Genomic DNA, 18,714 nt, shown 5'->3' with positions numbered 1-18,714 from the left:
CCTGGAGTGAGATGAGCACCAAGATGGTGGGGGGCTGCCCTGGGCATAGGTTGGGGACCATGCAGAGGAGTGAGTGGCCGTATGAGGGTCTTACAGCTACAGGACACAAGCTGACAGAGGACACAAGCTGAAAACTGCACAGATTCCCCCCGATCCTGGAGGCGGAAGTCTGGGGTGAAGGTGTGGCCAGACCACGTTCCCTCCATAGGCTCCAGGTGAAGAGTCTGCTGCCCTGTCCAGCTCCTGGGGATCAGGCAGCCCCAGGCATGTGGCCACATCACTCCAGCCTCTGCCTCTGTCTTCACCTGGGTCCTCCTCAGTGTCTGTCTCTCTGCTGTCTCTGATGAGGTGGCTCGTCCCTGAATGTGGGGGCCATCGGGGTTAATTCAAGACCCTGTCTTCTCTATCTGTGCCACTGAGGCCTTGCCCACTGTCACAAAGTACCACTCGAGCGAACGGCCTGTGGCCACCAGGTGGCTATTGGAGACCTGGATGTGAACAAGCCTGCATCTGATGTCAGAGCCCAGCCAGGGGCCTTGGTCCAAACCCTCCTGATACTGGATTTGTGTGGCTCCTTGCCAGGAGCTGCAGATCCGGGCCAGGCTTGGGTCCAGTGTGGTCATGCCTCAGGTGGCCTCCCAATGAGAAAATTTCCATTTAATAAAGGTGGCTGCTGATCTGGGTGGCCACAGAGGAAGGCAAGCGGCCTAGGTTAGAAGGAAAGTATGGCAAGCAGCAGGATTGTATCATAAGGAGCATGTGTCAAATGTAAGGGAGGCGAGAAGACTTGGAGCATGTGGAGGTGAGCTGCAGGGGGTGATGACGGGTGTGGGACTCAGCAGGAGTGACCCTGATGGGAGAACCCAACGTGGGGCCAGTACACAGGCCTTGCAGAAGGCTGGATGCAGAGCCCAGTGCAGGAGAAGGGGTGCCCAGCATCTCACCCCTCTCCCTCTGCACAGCCTTTTGTCGGGATGGGGTCCCCAGGGCCTCCACTGCACAGCTTCCTCTCTGGGGCCCCCCGGGGAGGAGCATCCTGGAAAGCCAGGCCTCCCCGAGAACCTGCCCCACTGTCCTGCTTGGCCTGAGACATATAGAAGATAACCAAGGCCCCCTCTGTCCCCATCCCACTGCCTCTCCCGGTAAAGATAGCCCTTGCGTGCACAGGCAGTGACCTCTCGCAGATCTGGGCAGGGCTTGCAAACCTGGCCACCCAGGCAGCCACAACCACTCCCCCCTCCCCACGCTGACCCCACGTCGGTCCCTGCCGAGTCTCTTGCTGAGCGCAGATGTGCTGTGGCCCTGGGGCCCGTGCTGCCGTCTCCAGGGCAACGCAGAGTTCCCCCATGCTGCTCAAAATATCCTGCTGCTGCCAGCCACACCGCCATGTGCTCTGTTCTTGCCTGTTTTCCTTCCTTCCCCTGAGCCAAGGGAGGGAGGTGGCAGGGAAAGTGTCCCCAGGGATCTTCCTTGTCCAGGCAGTCACTGGAAAGGCCCTGGGGGCTGGCCACCCTCACTATGGCTGTCTAACAATGACTGGCCCCCGGGATGCCCCTGGCTGGAAGGCTGGTGATGGCTCAGGAACACTGCACCTGGGCCCTCCCCAGCCCACTCAGTGCCTGCCCATCCTCAGCGAGGACATGGCGGAAGGGCCCCGTGTCCATAGGCTCTGGACTGTGCCCTGTGGGTGAGAGATGCCCGGCACCCCTCCTGCTCCCTGCACGCACCACAAGAGGGGCCTCTGGGACGCCCTTAGTGTGACCTTCACACGCCTTCCTTTGACTTCTCTTGGATTTTCGGTGACTTGGGTCGCTCAGCACCTGCTCAGAAGCATTGGGTGGAACTCACACAGCTCAGTCACCACCCCTCTGCGCTTAGCAGAGCTCTGCTCAGTGCCTCGCAGGATCCAGGCCTCCACACCTTTGCCCACGCTGTACTTCTGGCCAGCTGTCCCCCTGCTCCTCCCTGTGCTCCTATCCATGGTCCCTGGCTCTTGCTGGTTTTCCCTCTCTCCTTTCTGCACACCTGCCCCGAGGTCCTATCTAACAAAGCACGAGGAGTCCCTCTCTCAGGCTTCCCGCACCTGCCCGGACACCCCCAAGGGGACTGAGCCCACACGCTGGTTTGTTCTCTCCTCTTGCCTCTGTCCCCCCAGGTCCCTCCAGGTGCTCCTTCCCCCATGCTCCCACCTGTCACCTCCTACTGCACCTTACCTGTCAGCCCTGACGGTCTCCTAGGCAGAACTCCACAAACTTCATCCTCAAAGGGCTGAGTGTGGACGCTTCAGTCTGCAGCCACACGTCACGCTGTCACAGCTGCTCACTTGCACATGACACCAGTGAGTGGGGCTGCTGTACACAAATGAAACTTCCTTGACAACAGGGGCAGCTGTCCTTGCTTGCAGGCCCTGGGTTCTGATCCCAGCTCATCTGTACCTAGCTGTGAAGACCCCAGACAGTGATGGAGCCTGTCAAAGTCCATCTGCCATCTTTAAGATGATGGTGGTGGCTGTGGCCACCTGAGACACATCCCAGCATTCACTGTCAGTGCCCAGTGCCGGTCTCCTCCAACATCAGGCTCCTCCACACCTCTGGGTCTTTCCTTGTGCTGATCCTCCTTTTCTTCCCCTGTCCACTTGCTAAACTCCTACTCATCCTGCAAGACCCAGCTGCGATGGCCCCTCCTCTCCTGCTCCCAGCAAAGCCCTCCATGCTCCCGTGTTCCTGGAGTGCCTGACACATCTCCCCGCCACAAATGATCCCACTCAGTTGTGATGATCTTTTCCATGTCTGTCTCCCCCCGTCTTGCCTCCTCCTGGCTTAGTCATCTCTCCTTCGGCAGTGTCTGACTTGCAGAAGACGCTCGGGCTTCACTCGTTCAGCAGAGAGCTGTTGACATGGGCTGGGCGCACCGGATACAGCTCAAGGGGCCAGGGCTGCAGCAGGGAGCCAAAGGGCATGTCCTGCCCCCATGCAGCCTCACGCCTGACACCTGCAGGGAGGGTCAGGCCCAGGGGAACCTGAAGCATCAGAGACCCCAAGGGGACGAGTGGGACCAGGTGGACGTGGGGCCGGGTGTTGCAGGCAACAGAGTGGCAAGCACAAAGGCCAGTGTGGGATGGGTACAGAATTACATGCTGAAGGTTGGGTCCCCTTGTGCTACTGTGGTCTGTGGGGACCAAGGGTGTGAGCTCAGTCCCCATCTCAGGGCTGTTCCCTGGGAGGCACAAGTTCGGGGGAAGGGAGAGGAGAGACAGTGAGGGGTTTACTAAGCCAACAGGAGTGCTACTCCAGGGCCCAGGGACCTGTTCTGCCCTGGTGCAGGGCCCCACGCTGCAAGGAACGGGAACAAACAGGGTCACAGGATGAGCAGCTGCTGCAAATGTGCTGCTTCCTCCTCCCCACGCCCCTTGTCTGGGAACCATGTGCACCGGGAGTTGAACCCCACAAACTCCAGCCCGTAGTGGACCCCATTTCAGACAAGGAAACCGGACATGCAGCTACTCATCAACTCGGCCAAAGTCCTGAATGAGCTGCTTGAGATAGTGTTCCAATCCCACAATAATCATTCTTTTAACGTGCACAGTTCACAGGGCTGTGTGTCCATCACCACCATGTTCTTCTAGAAACTTCAGCCATCCCAGAAGAAAGCCTAGTCCCCATAAGCAGTCCCTCCCAGCCCCTGACAGCCACCAATCTGCTTCCAGTTTCTGTGGATTCGTGTGTCCTAGACAGGTCATAAGAATGGAACCGTTGGCTGTGTGTTCTTTTGTGCCTGGCTCCTTTCTCAGGGTGTGATGTCATTGAGACTTCTCCAAAAAACCTGTGCATTAGGGCTGCACCCCTTCTCACCAACGCCCTGAACCCAAAGTCCTGCCCCACCCCACTGGGAGTTGCATAAGCTGCAGGCCCCTTATGTGACCAGGGGGTATGCACAGGGCAGTTACGGGAGTGTGACTGAAAGTGCTTGCAGCTGGGTGCTCATGCCTGCAATCCTAGCTGCTCGGGAGTTGGAGATTGGGAGGATTGCAGTTTGAGGCCCGCCTGACAAGAAAAAAACCCCACCTCAACCAATGGCTGGATGTGGTGGAGCACACCTGTCATCCCAGCTACTCAGGAAGTGTAAATAGGATGATCGAGGTCCACACCAGCCTGGGCATAAAGGAAGACCCTATCTCAAAAATAACCAGAAAGCAAAAAGAGCTGGCTCAAGTGGTAGAATGCCTGCCTACCAAGTTTGAGGCCCTGAATTCAACCAGTACCGCCAATAAATACATAAATACATATATTTATAATAAGTATATATATTATTTATAAATACTTATTAAATAAATACTTATTTATAATAAGTATTTGAACCTGTTTTTTACTTTTCTTTGAAGTGAGCCTGAATTCCAGCCTACAGTTTGGGGCCACAGGGACCCACCTACTACTTGCGCTGTGGAAAGTGTGTCGTCCTTGCCTAGTTCGTTCCTGGTTCGTTTCTGGATAGAGGTGTTGACTGAAATCAGTTATCTCTACCTGTCCACCCAGCTGACCAGCACCCCTGAGGCTGGGTGTCATCTGGCGTCCCATGGAGCCCTGGCATGTGCTGAGGATGTGTGCTGAGTAGGTGGGTCACTGTCAGGTAGTGTGGAGGTAACCGACAGTGACACCTGCCACCCAGTGAGCAGAGTGTGGCCTTTCCCAGTGCCAGGGATCAGATCAGGACACGCTTCCACCCCTTCCCACGCAGCCCAGAGGACGCTGAAAACCTTCCTGATGGAGGCTAGGCCCCCCCAGGTCCTCCATGAGCAGGTGGAGGGCCCTGGGCACTCACTGGGTTCCAGACGGGAAGTCTGTATGGCCATGGTTGATGACCACACTGCCCTGGACTGAGCGCGGCCCATTAGCCCCGCTCCCTGCTCTCTCTATGGTGGTAGTAAACAGGGAGTGGGAGGGAAGGCGCCGACGGCCAACACCTGCCCGGTCCCGCCCTGACACGGATGCCTGAGTGTTCATTTATCCTCCTTCTTTAAAGCGTTTACAGCACGGAACAGTAAACAGGAGAAATGCCTTTGTGGAGCCTTGGAAATAACTTCTGAGAAATGTCAGCCAGCAGCATTGTCAGGTCCTCCCTGCTTTCTTTGTCCTCAAAAGAGTAGACTTCCTTTTGTTCCTATAAATGTTTGCACACAGAAACCCAGGGCAGCTCCAGTCCTCGACTGTCAAGGGCAAGTTTACATGGCTACCCTGCAAATGTTCTGCAAATAGTCCGCAGTGCAACTGTTCTGGAGCTGTTGACCTTCCTGGGAGCTCAGGAGGTCGTTTATCTGGAGCCATGACTCAGGGTGGTACTGAATTTTGACATGGGTCACCTTAGATATGCTCCACGCAGAACAGGGGTGGCGGCTGCCCTTTCAGACAGCTTATCCAAGGAGAGTGGTTTGGCCAAGGGTGGACGCTACAAAGCAGAAGGGCCAGGGTGCCATCACCTCGTGTCCTAGGACTCCAGCTCCAAGAACCCTGCCTGGCCACACCCTCCACCTCTGATGTTGGCCAGCCCCTGTCCTCGCTCTCCAGACTGTCCTTCTGATGGTCATACTTCCACTCTGGGGGCCTGGCCTTTAAAATTCAATGTTTTTTACACCACTACTGTGTGACTGTCACACCTGCTCTGTGTCCGGAACTGTCACCATTGCCAAGTTATACAGGGGCAGCACATGTCCTGTGACAAATATGGCAGGGAAGGATGACCATGTAACAAGCTGCCCACCACCTGGTGGCTTCAAGCGACCACCCACTATCTCTCCCATGACTCTGCAGTCAGGTTAGGTGGACTGTGTGGGAGCTGCTGTGGCCACCACTGGCCCCTGCTTGGTGGGGAGCACACCTGGTGAACGCTGGCAGGGCAGCGGGGCTGTGTGATCCAGCCACATGGCAGGCAGGCAGGCCTGTGCTTACCAACAGGAGTCCACACCCTTCCAGTAGTGAGCAGAAGCCTGTGGGCTGCCTGGGGTCATTGGCACCACAGTTGGTCAGCATCTCAGGACTGAAGAGCCAGGCAGGTAGACCTTGTCCCTTGATGGGAGGACCTGCAGGTCACATGGTGAATGGGTGCAGATCCAGGAGGCGAAGAACTGCAGCTCTTACTGCAAGTGTGCCATCATAGGCAGCCTTAACATCCTGCTCTGCAGACCTCCTCTGCCAGTAGACGGACAGACGGAAGCACTCTATCCCACCAGGGCCCTGCAAGGTGCTGGTGGGAGGTGAAGGGGCAGGGCCTCTGCGTCTCCCTGCGAGGGTGTTAGGCTCTGGGTAGGACCTCATTAAAGAAGTGCCTGTCACTAACATGGAGAAAGAGGAGTAATATGCCTGAGCTGAGTGCAGCTCTGAGGAGTGCCCCTGAGCAGGAAGACAGTCACATGGGGTGGACAGCCAGAGCTCCGTCCCAGCCACCGCACACCCCCCGTGTGACGCACGACCACCGGAGGGGTGTCATTGAGTCAGGTAGAGCTGTGATGAGGACAAGGCTCTTTGCCTTTCTGGGTGCTCCGGAGGAAAGGCCCAGATACGTCGCCCAGGGGCTGCTGTGTTCCTCCCACCTCCCACCCATACTCGGACCCTCATTCATCTACACCGTCATCCTCGAGGACCGAGTGCAAGGCAGGCGGAACACCCGCAGTGTGTCAACAGGAAGCGGCCTCTGCAGTGTCCACACTCAATGTCACTTTGATGTTGACAGCCGGCCCTCCAGGTCCATGGCTACACATCCACAGGTCCAACCGAGGATCCGAAATGGATGTTTAAAAAATTTACATCCATACTGAACAAAAGCAGTTTTTTCTTGAGCAATGCCGTATTAATGACCATGCGTGCAGCGTTTCACTGCATGGCAAGTCTAGGGATGATTAAAGTGCACAGAAAGACATGGTAGGTTCTGTGTGGATCCTGCATCTTGTATAAGAGACTTGAGTGTCCCAGGATTTTGGTGTCCTCAGGATCCTGGAGTCCCCTGCAGACACTGAGATACTTCATTTCTATGCTGACTTTTTTGGGGGGTGGGGAGAAGGGATGTTGAGACAAAAATCTTGCTACATAGCCTGAGCTGACCTGGAACTCACAGTCATCCTGCCTCAGTTTCCTGTGTGCTGGGATTACAGGCATGCACCACCTTGCCTGACTGCGTGTTGAAACTGACACAGGCAGCCCTTGTCGGGGTGAGGTGCATGTGGGTGATGCCTGCTGTCCGAGTGGTTCAGTTCATAATAAACCTCTTGGGGCTGGGCCCTGGCTCTGGCCCACCAGCCACGTGCTCCAGCCCGCTGGTCACAACTGAGACGAGGCAGCCAGTCCTGTAAGAGGGGTTGCTCTGGGCACTGCAAGCCGGCAAGCCCTTGGCTCCATGCTGAATTCTATCCTGGTCTCTGAGGAAATTCCTCCCGCCACACTCAGCTTTGAGGAGTCCCCAAATGTTGCAAAATGATTCATTTAAAATATGACACAGAACCAGCTGCAAATAAGTTAAATGTTGCTGGTTTGGGGTGTTAGTGGCATCTCTGAATATGGTAGGCAAACATTTACTCACTGAAATTCCACACAGTAAAAACAATCCCCCCCCCCAGCCCCAGCCGTTCACCCGTGCTGCAGTACTTATCTCTGCCTGGGTTCCATTTGCCTAATCATCTGAACATGCTCACAAGATCTTAGTGACACCCTCGCGATGGCCTTACTTATGGATTTCCCCCGAGGAATCAAGCCTCAAAACGCTATGTCTGAAAGAGAGCAATTTTTAAATATTTTCTCATCTATGAAAGATCATGGCATACGGTAAGCATTCTGGACGTGTTGGTTTCCATCCTTTTGGACTGAAATTTTCCTTTTACAAACTTGGGGAAGGAGGAGACGCTAAAATGAATCTCTCAGCTCACACACCTCCAGTGTCTGCCTGCTATCGGGAACGAGGCACAGACTCACTGTCCATCTCCTTCTCTGCTCGTTGGATGTCAACAGGGGTTCCTGCCCACACCCGAGGCAGGTCGCACCCCCTGATTGCACATAGTGTGGGTCCCCAACGCTGAGCTGATGTAGCGACACGATGCTGCCCGGGTCACCTGGCCGCAGGTGTCAGCCTGAATGGCCACAGTCCCTCTGAGCCTTCCAGCCCAGAAATTCTGGATGTTGCAACCACTGAATGGAATGCCATGGACATTTCCAAAAGGACCCAGGTTATGAGATCAAAGATGACCGTGACCAGGACAGACCCAAAGTTCCAGGGGAGCTCTGTGATGAAGGCCCAGTCCTGCGGTCTTTCCCAACAGTGCTATTTCCTGGGAAAGCTTTAACACCTTGCTGAAAGGAGCAGGTCAGGCCTTTGGCTGTCAGGGGGTCATCGTAATGTGAAGCCCCGGCCGGCTCTGTGTCTGTCTCTTCAAACTGGGTCTCATAGGTGGCCTCTGCGTCCCCTGCCTGCTTGCCCTTATGTGGTCTAAGAGGGAAGTTCTCCCAGGGAGCATGTGGGCAGTGCTCCACCAGACGAGGAGCTGGTGTGGCTCCAGGATTGCGCAGGACAGGACTTCGTTAGCTGGAGGGTGAATGATGGAGGCTGGAGGATGGGGGCCACCCTCAGCAGCCTGAGGCTTTCCCCTGCCTGCAGAGCATCGCCAGGTGGTCCTGAGGTGGGTGATTATTTCATCAAGACAGCAGAAGAGACAGATTCCAGCAAGATCGTTGCAGGTCTTATGGAGTGTGGTCACATAAGCACGTACGTGAACTCACACACAACCCAAGCGTCCCTTTGCAATCTGCTGCAGGTTGCAAGTGAAGCTGGGGTCCCCCATGTGCGAGGGGAAGGAATCACATCACGGCCTGAAGACCAGGAGGGGATCCGGGGACTTTACCAGGCTGTCTATAGAGGACCATAACCCCACAGGGCATCGGACAGTTCTTAGCCAAAGTCCCATTAAAGGCAAAGATCATAGTGACCAGAGAGAGAAATTAAACCTGCCAGCTCATTCAGGGCTAACAGTGAAGCTTGCTTTTGAAAGCCTTTGTGTACCCCAAAACCTCTTTGTCAGGAGGCCTAGAATCTTCTACAGCATGCTGTAACTTCCTGAATTTTCCCATGAGTCGTGAGTCCTGCCTTGAGTGTGGACCTCCGCCAGCCCTAGACGCACGTGGGGAGCAGGGCAGAGCAGAGAGTGGCTTGACTTTTGCTTCCTTCTCCATCCTCCTGACCTCTAAGAAGCCATCTCTCATGGCAGCTCTGCGGCTCTCGCCTCAAATTTACAACAATTATATTCAAGGGTTACCTTATTACTTTTAAATGAAATTCTAATAGAAAAATTCATAATGCACAGAATTCCAAAATCATGTCAACACGATAACTGTTTTTCTGCAGGCGTTTAGGACAGAGAGTAAGCACAGGAGACTGGTTTCCAAAGTACTGTAAAGGACGGGACAGCTGAAAGGGCCTGGAGATTGGTCACTGCAGGAAGCCACCACTGCCCTTAGGGTCACCATGAGCTCCTGCCCAGAGCATGACAAATGTCCTCTCAGCATTCCTTAGTGACTGCACCTTCCAGAAGACACTATCACCACCCAACCTCATGCAGGTGTCCTTGGCCAGCCATTGCCCAGCTTGGGTATCTGGAAAGTGCCGTGTGTGGGATCTGCCTGAAAGCTCAGAGGGGCAGAAACGGGGCAGAGACTGCAGCACACGTCCCCTGTGATGGCAGGGAGCAGGAAAGAACAGCATGAGAGAGCAGGACTGTCCCCACATGTCTGTGCTCCTGTGCCACCAGGCAAGACAACAGTATAAATGGCACCCCTGTGGGGTCACTGTGAGGACATCAAATACAGTGCTGGGGCTCCGTGGCTTGTGGTGTGTGGAGATTGGTGACCATTCTTTAAAAGCTCCAGATGAACCAAGGCCATGCCCCCCTTCCTGCTCTGGACACCATGTTTTTGGCTATTAAGTCACACCCCAAACACTGGTGCTTTACAAAGAAGAATTTCAGATCCAAGCACGGGTCATGCTAAAACACCCATCACCTCCCTAGAGCTGGGTGCAGCCTTTGAGGTCATGTGGCACGGGGTAACTGACTGTCCCCATTCACATCCAGCAGGATGGTCATACCTCTCCCGCACCACACCCAGCCCTGCATGCCTCCAGACCACCCCTAGGGGGCAGAAGTGCCCCAGTGAGAAGGCTACTGAAGCAATGGGGCCCCTGAGCCCAGTACCACCTACAGCTACATTCAGGAAGAGCACAGCTGCCCTTGGGAGGTGGATTTGCACCCCTTGCTGCCTCAGTTGACCCCACGGCCCACCATTCCCCATTATAGTCCACCTGCCCTCTTGCACACAGCCTGCCTGGATACACTGCGTATTTCCCTCACTTCTTCAACGTGGTGGCAGTATGCCCAGAGAGGCCACCCTGAGGGTTCCTGGCTAGGTGCTGGAGGAAGCCGCAGTGTGTGTGCCAGGAATCTTTACAGTCATTGAGAAAGCCCCACACACTACACACACTCACCACAGGTGTGATATATGAGAAATGGAAGTGCCAGGAAGGAAGAGCAAGGTGTTTTGAGGAGACCCCCATTAATGGGAGGGACCCAGGCATCCTGGAGCACCAAGGACGAGTGGGGCTCTAGAAGGGAAGAAAGCTTTGAGTTGTAGACATTTCCTTCTAGTCTGTCTGTCCTCCCCGCTGTGTGTGCGCACAGGTGTGCGTGAGTGTGCATGTGTACAAGTGTGTGCGTGTATGTGTGTGCCTCATGTATGAGAATCGTGCATGTCTGTGCACACACCTCAATGACACGCTGTCAGTCCTGCCTGTGTCTCAGCAATTAGAGAGAGGTGATGGGCAGAGAGACACACACTTCCCTCAGCTTCTCCAGCCACCTCCAGGTTCCCTCAGCATCTGACTGGGTGATGGCAATGATGTATGGACAAGGTCAACTTGCTCTGTTCCCAGAGTGAAAGCCTTTCCCAGCAGAGTGATGACCTCTCTGGTCATCCTAGGGACCAGGGAGCTGATGCGTCCCTTTTCCTGCCTGCACTGATAGGGAGTCATAGGGTCAAGGATTCTGTAATATTCCTACAGTCACAACCAGGCATCAGAGAAAGTGCTCAGACACAGGTGGCTGTGACTGCAAGGAATTCTTTGCTGTCTCTGGAGGTGCCCATGTGCACACATGTGATACCCTAAGTCACATCCACCATGGTGACAACCGGCCCTACACCAGCAGTGACAGTAGTGACTTTGTACAGGGTGCTGTTGGGGCATCCCCAAGTCTGTGGCAGTACCCTGGCATGCTTTGGCCCCTGCATGGGAGCCAGTCCTAGCACTCTGGGTTTCCCTGGTCCCACAGTGGGACATATTCCTGCTGGCTTCTTCCTGGTGGAGAACCTGAGTCTTCAAGAAGGGGACCATGAATCAGGGAGGGGCCAGCCCTTCACGTCAAAGTGTCACCTCCCGGCCTCCTAGCCAGCCTGACTTGAGCGGGGAGGGGGGTGTCTAAAGACATTTTCTGGGAAGATGGAGGCCCTTTGCCACGTGCAGCTAGGACCTCCCCACCTTTCTGGTGAGCAAAGCATCTCCAAGGACACAAACCTGCAAGATGTGCCTTGCCGAGGACCGAGGGATCACGTGTGCCCCTCTGTGGGGGGTGGCACTGCAGAAGGGGGCGCAGAGCTCCCGTGGAAACCCTCGCTATTTTTATTCCTGTCTCTTCGGCTCCTGCCTCCCACTGAAATCTCAGCGAGCAGCGACAGCAGCCCCCTGGGTCCCTCGCGTGCCAGGCTCAGGCTATTTTTATGACCCTCCAATTTGCCCATAGATCATGTCAGACCATGGGTGGAGAAAGGGGCTGCCGAGAACCCCAAGTCTGCTTAAGGGGGGGTGGGGCCCTGCACCCTTCATCGAGCTGCAGAGGGACAAGATTCAAGATTCACCATTCAGTTCAAGACTGGCCAGGCCCCCCACGAGAGGCCATGTTTTATTTTCTAGGAGTGATGCCACCTACATCCCGAGTGGCCAGCTGTGTGCCCGTGTGCATGGTGTCCTCATGTCCCCATTAGTGCCGAGGTAGGAGGTGTGGACAGTGGACAGGGGCAGAGCTGGGTTGAGAAGAACTCCAGGTGCCAGACCTGCATCCACCCTTACCTGGCTGTGTGACTTTGGCCAGTCACTTAGCTCTTCTCTGCACAGTTTTCTTGTCTTTGGTTCTTTATAGAGCATCTAGTCCCATGTGGGTGGACTAAAAGAAGCCGAGGATCAGGTTATACCGGGAACTCTACCTAATTTCCTTGCAATGTTGTCTGAGTGTTTTTTTTAATGTGCTTTTCATGTGCACATAAAATAATATCAAAGCCAACCTTTCCCAAGTGCCTATGATACCAGGTGTCCATCTTTAATTCATTCTTTACTCCTAGCGCCCCAACATCCCGTCTACAGAGAATTTACAGAAAGAGGGTTTTGAATGCAGCCAGGGTCATACTGCTTAGTGAACGGCAGAACTGAGATGGGGTTCTGGGCCGGTTCCTCCCTGCCCATCGTGCCTCTCCAGGGCTGGGAAGAACTTTCACTAAGCATCACCAACCCTTCCCATCTGTTTTCTAACTGGCCTGCAGCTCAGAAAGGTGAGGGCTCCTGAGTAAAGAAAGCCACACAGTGAGCTCACAGCAGACATTAAAAATAAGAAAGGCAGCTGGGTGTGGTGGCTCACGTCTGTAAACCCAGCATTCGGGAGGCGAAGGCAGGAGGACTGTGAGTTTGAGGCCACTCTGGGATACATTGCAAGACCCTGTCTCAGAAAAACGAAAAGAAATAAGATTAAAATTTCTTTTAACTAAATTTGAAAAGAAAGGAGTGACAAGGACGAGAAGAAGCAGCTCTTCTGCCCTGCTCTTCCCCCCTCAAGGATGTAGGGAGTGGAGAAGTGCATGGGAATGCAGGAGGACCTCCCTTGGAAGGAGGCCCGCCCAGCCCTGGCCTGCCTCTGAGCCTCAGCAGGACAGAGGTTCTCCGGGGGGGTCCTGCATACTGTTAGCTGCATTCTGTCGGATTTTTCCCCAAATCCCCATGCCACCCCAAGCCCCACATGCCTGGCAGAAAGCACTGCGTGTACCACTGGCTAGCGCCCCTTCCTTCCCTTTGCAAAGCGCCCGAACAGCGCAGTATGCGGGTGTGACCAAGGTGGACTTCACTGCCCACTGTTCACCGCTCAGAAAGCAGGAAAACCACCGAGCAAGTGAAAACGCCGAGTGTTACAAAACGAGAAAGCAATTACTCAGGGCAAGGATGGCAGCAGCTTCTCAGGGCTACCTCTGCCCTGCGCTAATAGCGGGTTGAATCATCCTCTTCTCCCCGCTAATGGCATGCGTACTTGCGCTGGCTTTCCAGGCGTCCTTCACCCGTTCTTATTTAGACTAGTGACTGATGCATTGCCATGGAAACCGGCACTAGGAAAAAAAAAAAAGTCCCTGGTACAGTGGGAAGTGGAAGGGCGCGTCTCCAATCTGCAGCTTACAACTTGTGCTAAAGAGCCGAATTCTCAGCTGATCTGGATTCTTGGACTCCCAAAGTCAAAATTTGTGAACCTCCCCGTGGATTAAACCCTCTGGAGTCATCTTTCTTTCTTCTACCTCTGCTTAATTCTTTTTTTTTTTTTTTTTCTTTTCTCCTTCAATTCTGACCCTGGAGGGCTGCAACTTTCTTTTCCCTGTTGGATTGACAGACAATAGTTATGAGGCCACCCTGGGGACTCGGTCTCCACATGGACCCGGAAGAACCATGGGACCTGTCTGAGTGAGATGGTCGCACCCAGGTTAGGAAGCATGGCTGAGAACTCGCGGTTCAAGAAGAAAGTTCATTTCGGAGGTACGGTGCCACCCCCCCCACCTGCTTGGGGTTGGCCGGCGTACTGAGTCTTTGTTCTCTGCCGGAGCAGCAGCAACGTAGAGTCAGTCGGAAGTCGGGCAGTGCTGCTGGCGCTCGGTGAGACGGGTGGCGTGCCGTGTAGGCAATTCCACGGCACTTCGTGTGCCTTAGAATTGCTGGTTCTCTGGCTGCTGGGCTCCTCTCGGCTATTGTTTTCTTAGTGGGTTCCCCTAGTTCTGATTTAGAGGAAAACGGAGGTAGCCAGCAGATCATCCCAGAAGGCGGGGGGCATCACAGTTGCAGTGAGAATCCCAGGGGTCCTGTTTGTATCCTCCAGAGTCCCTCTCAGTGGCCTGTGGGTTTTAAGCCAAACTTGAACATCGATTCCTGGTAAGCACCGTGCTTAACTTGGAAGGGGGTCCATTGCATTCCGAGGCACAGGGGACAAAAGGCACAAACGGCTCAGGGTGCTGCAACCTGGATGGGAAGTCCCCACAGAACGGGAGCAGGGCAGCATACCTCCCCATCCGCCACCTGCCCTTCAAAGGAAGCGTGGCCAGTGGGATTGCTGTTGGTGCTTGCCAACTGGGTGGACTGCATGCTCCTTCGGGCGTTGTGACATGGAGAGAGAGAAAACACCAGATGCATTTGTCTTGCTTTCAACTTCTCTAGCAGGCTGTCACCAATGCTCCCTCCTGCTCACAAAAACAGGCAAGCAGGAGACATCGGCTTGGAAGGGGTCCAGCAGGGGAGCTCAGGGGCCTGGCACCTCCTCGAGATGTCCCTTTTTTGTGCAAAGAGAAATTTGAGCCATGGATCGCCAAGCCTCGGGTGACCCCTGGCCCCAGTCCCACCCCTGTCCTGGGTTCTGTTGGTCACATGCAGAATCTTTAGAGGATGGGCGAACACTGGATAGGTGTTGCCCCGTGCTGGTAGGACGCAGGGATCTGTGGATTTGTTGCCACCAACTGGACCCGCCCAGTGAGGGATGAACTCAATTATGCTCTGATCTTGTGCTCTGATCAGCCTGAGTGTCAATGCTGAGATCCCAGCCCACAATGCTGCAGCTTCCTCCCGCAGGACTGGGCAGCTCCCCAGGCTCAACAGGTCTTTTTTCCTTGGTGTCCTATTTCTCAGCCTCAGCTGCCAGTGTCCTTAAAAAAGCTTTTAAGGCTAAAAAGGATTCTGCCACCCCCAGTCTGTTCCTGGATTTAAATCCAGGCTCTGTTCCTGGCACCTGTGTACCCTTGGGCACCCCCTGCCCTTCACCTCCAGGGTACCTCCCCGAGGGGTCTGTCTGCCGGAAGGTGTGAGGGAATGCTTGCCAGGCTGCTCCACAAATGGTAGCAATAATTATCACCAGTTTTATTTGAAGCAATCTGATTGGCCAGGGATGGAGGCCGATGGGGAAGTCGGACCCAATTCAGGGCATGCGTTAGGATCAGGTCACAGGTGTTGAAGGGGCAGGAGTTGGGTAGATGCCAGGTGCTGGTGTGTGTGAGGGCGGAGAATGGAATGAGACTTGGTCCAGGTGACCTGGCAGGACAGAGCACAGGGAAGGTCCTGCTGACTCGAGGCCCAGCTGGGTTGACTCAGGGACAGAAAAGTCCTTTGGGACCTGTCACAGATCCCGTGTGAATACCCCTCCCTCCCATTGTCACTCTAGCCCTGGGCTGCTATAGACAAGTCTCCCCCAGCCACCTCCAGTTACCACATGCTCCTCGGATGGAGGGAGGAGAGCCATTCTGGAAGATGTGAGGCCGCCTTGGCGTGGACACTCCCAGCCAAGCTAATCAGCAGCCTGCAAGTCAGGCACTGATTCAACCATTTACTGTAATTTCCATTTAAAAATCGAGTTTGGCTCAGTGTATTGGGTATACAAGCTTCCACTGAGCCTCCTGGGCTGATTTTTTAAAAAAAATTCTAATTACTGTAGAGTAAAAATCAACTCATTGACAGCCAGCAGCTTTGTTGGTTTGTTCAACCAATTTGGGAGGGCGGTGATTGGGAAATGTCCCCAGAAAGAGTCTAGCTTTGCCCCTAGGACTGTCCTCAGCTTTACCTGCCCAAGGAGTAGCAAGAAAGGCAAGACAGAACACAAGGTAGCCCTGACCACGAGGGTCAGGGCCCCACGAGCAAGGCGTCCCCTGAGCTTGCAAGCCAAGGAAGGGCTTGGGAGGGAAGAGCAGTGTTGGAGAGCTGGTGACCTTGAGCAAGTCCAGCTCTTCTCAAATGAAAGGGGCGTCTCTGTGGGTCCTTCCACCCAAAGGCTTCCGGTTCCAGGCTTCTCTACACCCCCACCAATAATTCTCAAGTGTAACATTTTAAGGATTGTTGTTTACAGGGAACTGCTCGCCCTAGGACTTATCTTTATAAATACTCTGGGGACCATGCAGTCAGATGCACTGAGGTGATCATGGTTCAGGTCACAGGTGTAACACGCATGGGCTGGGTGACCTCGGAAGTGATTGAGCTCCACTTGGCTTTCTCCTGGCTGAACAGTCTCATTGTCTGAAGTAGCTGTGTAGGTTCAGCAGAACCAGGAAGCAAGCAAGCTAACTGCAGCTCCGTCACTTGGTGATCATGGGATGTGGGAATGTCATTTCTGTGCCTTCCTATGCCTCAGTTTTTCCCCCTTGGTCTAAGCATTTGCTACAATGATGGCACCCATCCTGAGGGGCAGTTGGTGGTTTTGCAGTCAAGAGTGTGCCTGATTGGGAGAAACAGAGACCTTGGGAGCCACTGTTTGACCTCACAGTGCTTTTTGCATGTCCCCAACAGGAAGTTAGGGGTCAGGGGTGCAGGCAGGTGGGCACAGAAACCCACAGTTCCATCTGGGACTCCGACTCCCTCTCTCCTCCTCTTCCTTGACCTCAGCCTGCCCAGAGTGGCAATGTGGCTACTTAGCCCGCTTCTCCTCGCTCCAGGGAAGGGAGTGGATGGGGCTCAAAGGCTTCTGACTCCCAGGAGTTTTGGAGTGGGGCAGGGAAGCCCCGCCCAGCAGACCCTGCTCCCATCCCATCGGCCAGGGCCAATCCTGGAGGGAAGTAGGAGCGTGGGCTCTGAAGCAGCTGTTGAGTGCACCAGCTAAGAGTTTGCACAGAACAGGGCATCAATTCTGATTCCAGGTGCACGAAGCAGTGCAGGACAGTGGTGAAGGCCCAAACGCTGGAGCCAGCTGCCTGGCTCAGATCAGGGAGTCCTCAATCCATTGTGCAGTGGTGGGAGGTATCCAGGTTTGCCTGGAGGGGCTGCTGGGGGCATGAAAAGGAGCCCTGTGTGTTTTGCACATAGGACAGGATATGTGGCAAGTGCTGAGTGATGATGGATGGTGGAGATCATGTTCAGATCAGACCATGGTGGTGATGGATGCCTGTCACCCTGGCAGACACTCGATGTCACCTCTCCCCTGTCCCCTTCCTCGAGCTCTGCTTCCGGAGTACACTAGCAGGACTAGTTACCATAGCAAGGAAAAGCGGTTTGTTTAGCACACAGCTTTGCAGGTCGGGAGTCTGACAGCACAGAACTGGCTCACGGTGAATGATAGCACAGCACGAGAATCACATTGCCAGACACAAAGCCAGGGAACAGCTGAGGGGTGGGGCTCTCGGAAGAACGAACTCAGGGTAACACAAGAAACACCTTAACCTCTTCCCAGAGCAAAGAACCCAAGAACCTGCCACTGTCTCCACCTCCCAAAGGTCTCAACACGACCTCATGAGGGCCCGGCTACTAGCACCTGAACCCTAGGGCCACACCACATCCACACCATAAAAGGAGGTGACCTGTTCTCCCCTGTGGGGCCCCCAGCATCAGTGTGCTGAGCCCTCAGGCAGGGCCCATGGCCCCCAAGTGTGGAGCCCATCCCTCCCTCGGCTTGGTACCTGTAGCTGGTGTCCCGTGGGCCTCTTTGTCTATGCCCAAACTCTGATGACACAGGGGTCCCGTGGAGAGAAACAGCTGTGCCTGACAAAAACACTTCTTCTTGAAGTGACCATCACCCAAGCAGCTTCCCTTCAGTCAGGAATGCAACTCCTGTTCCTCCTTTCAATGCCTGTCATCTGAGAGTGTAGCCACCAAGTTCCCAGGCTGACTAAGAAGCAAGCAGCCATGCTGGGAGTGGCCAGCTCTCTGCAGGGCTTTCTGTGTATCCAGGGGTAGGAGGGCGGGAAGGCCGCCTGGTGCACCAGCACCTTCTTCCTTGCCTCTGGATTTTGGAGTCCTCCAATGTGACTTTGGTACAGTGCCAAAGTAGTTGGGACCTGTTGGCACGTTCCCTGGGGGAGCTAGTGACCCCCCCAGGCCACGCCCACCCTGAGGGAATTCAAAGCAAGTGGTTCTTGGCGACACCTTGTTGCTGCTGTGTTCAGTGCCAGATGCGTGGACACAGGGTTGCGTCCCCAGCACTGCCCAGAGCCCACATCACAGATGTGTGCACACTCTGGGTAGGAGCGCGGTGCTCCAGGGAGCGGGGTGGGGGGGAATAGAAAGCAATGACTCTGTTGCCTGTGGGTGCCATATCCCACCATAGAGGGAGCTCTGACTGCTGGGGGGGAAATGCATGGACTGCAGACATCCGGGGCTCTCAGAGCATCGAGCCCTCCCCGTGGGACTCACTGTAGTGGCAGAGGCAGAATTTCCATTTCCTGAGAAGCCCTGCCCTGTCACTCACGCTGTTTCTGATCTGCCATGGAGTTCTGAGTGTCTGAGTTGATGAGGATTTTAACAAGTTTCTGGCGCTTTAAACAGGACTCAGCCACCCGTGGTGTCGTGCGGATGTGGTCTCTGCAGGTATGGCGGGCATAGTGTTCACTGCCTGATCCCCCAAAGCTGTGGGTGTGAGGCCACATG

The 18,714-nt window shown here is 54.7% G+C and overlaps 1 protein-coding gene across 5 annotated transcripts in view; it reads left to right on the top strand.

Annotated features, from left to right (window-relative positions):
• Positions 1–18,714, top strand: part of Shank2 (SH3 and multiple ankyrin repeat domains 2) — a 505,735-nt gene that overhangs the window by 301,472 nt on the left and 185,549 nt on the right. Inside the window, exon 1 of one of the 5 annotated variants that reach the window (XM_074050936.1) lies at positions 13,309–13,863. The exons of the other annotated variants lie outside the window; for them this stretch is intronic. Coding sequence (XP_073907037.1) covers positions 13,797–13,863 — 67 coding nt within the window. The 5' untranslated portion in view covers positions 13,309–13,796. Of the gene's footprint in view, positions 1–13,308; positions 13,864–18,714 lie in introns of those variants that run through there. 5 annotated transcript variants of the gene reach the window in all.

Source organism: Castor canadensis, chromosome 1 (assembly GCF_047511655.1).
Source record: "Castor canadensis chromosome 1, mCasCan1.hap1v2, whole genome shotgun sequence".
Lineage (NCBI taxonomy): Eukaryota > Metazoa > Chordata > Mammalia > Rodentia > Castoridae > Castor > Castor canadensis.
Note: the sequence above shows the minus strand (reverse complement) of the source record. Positions and strands in the feature narration are given on the sequence as shown.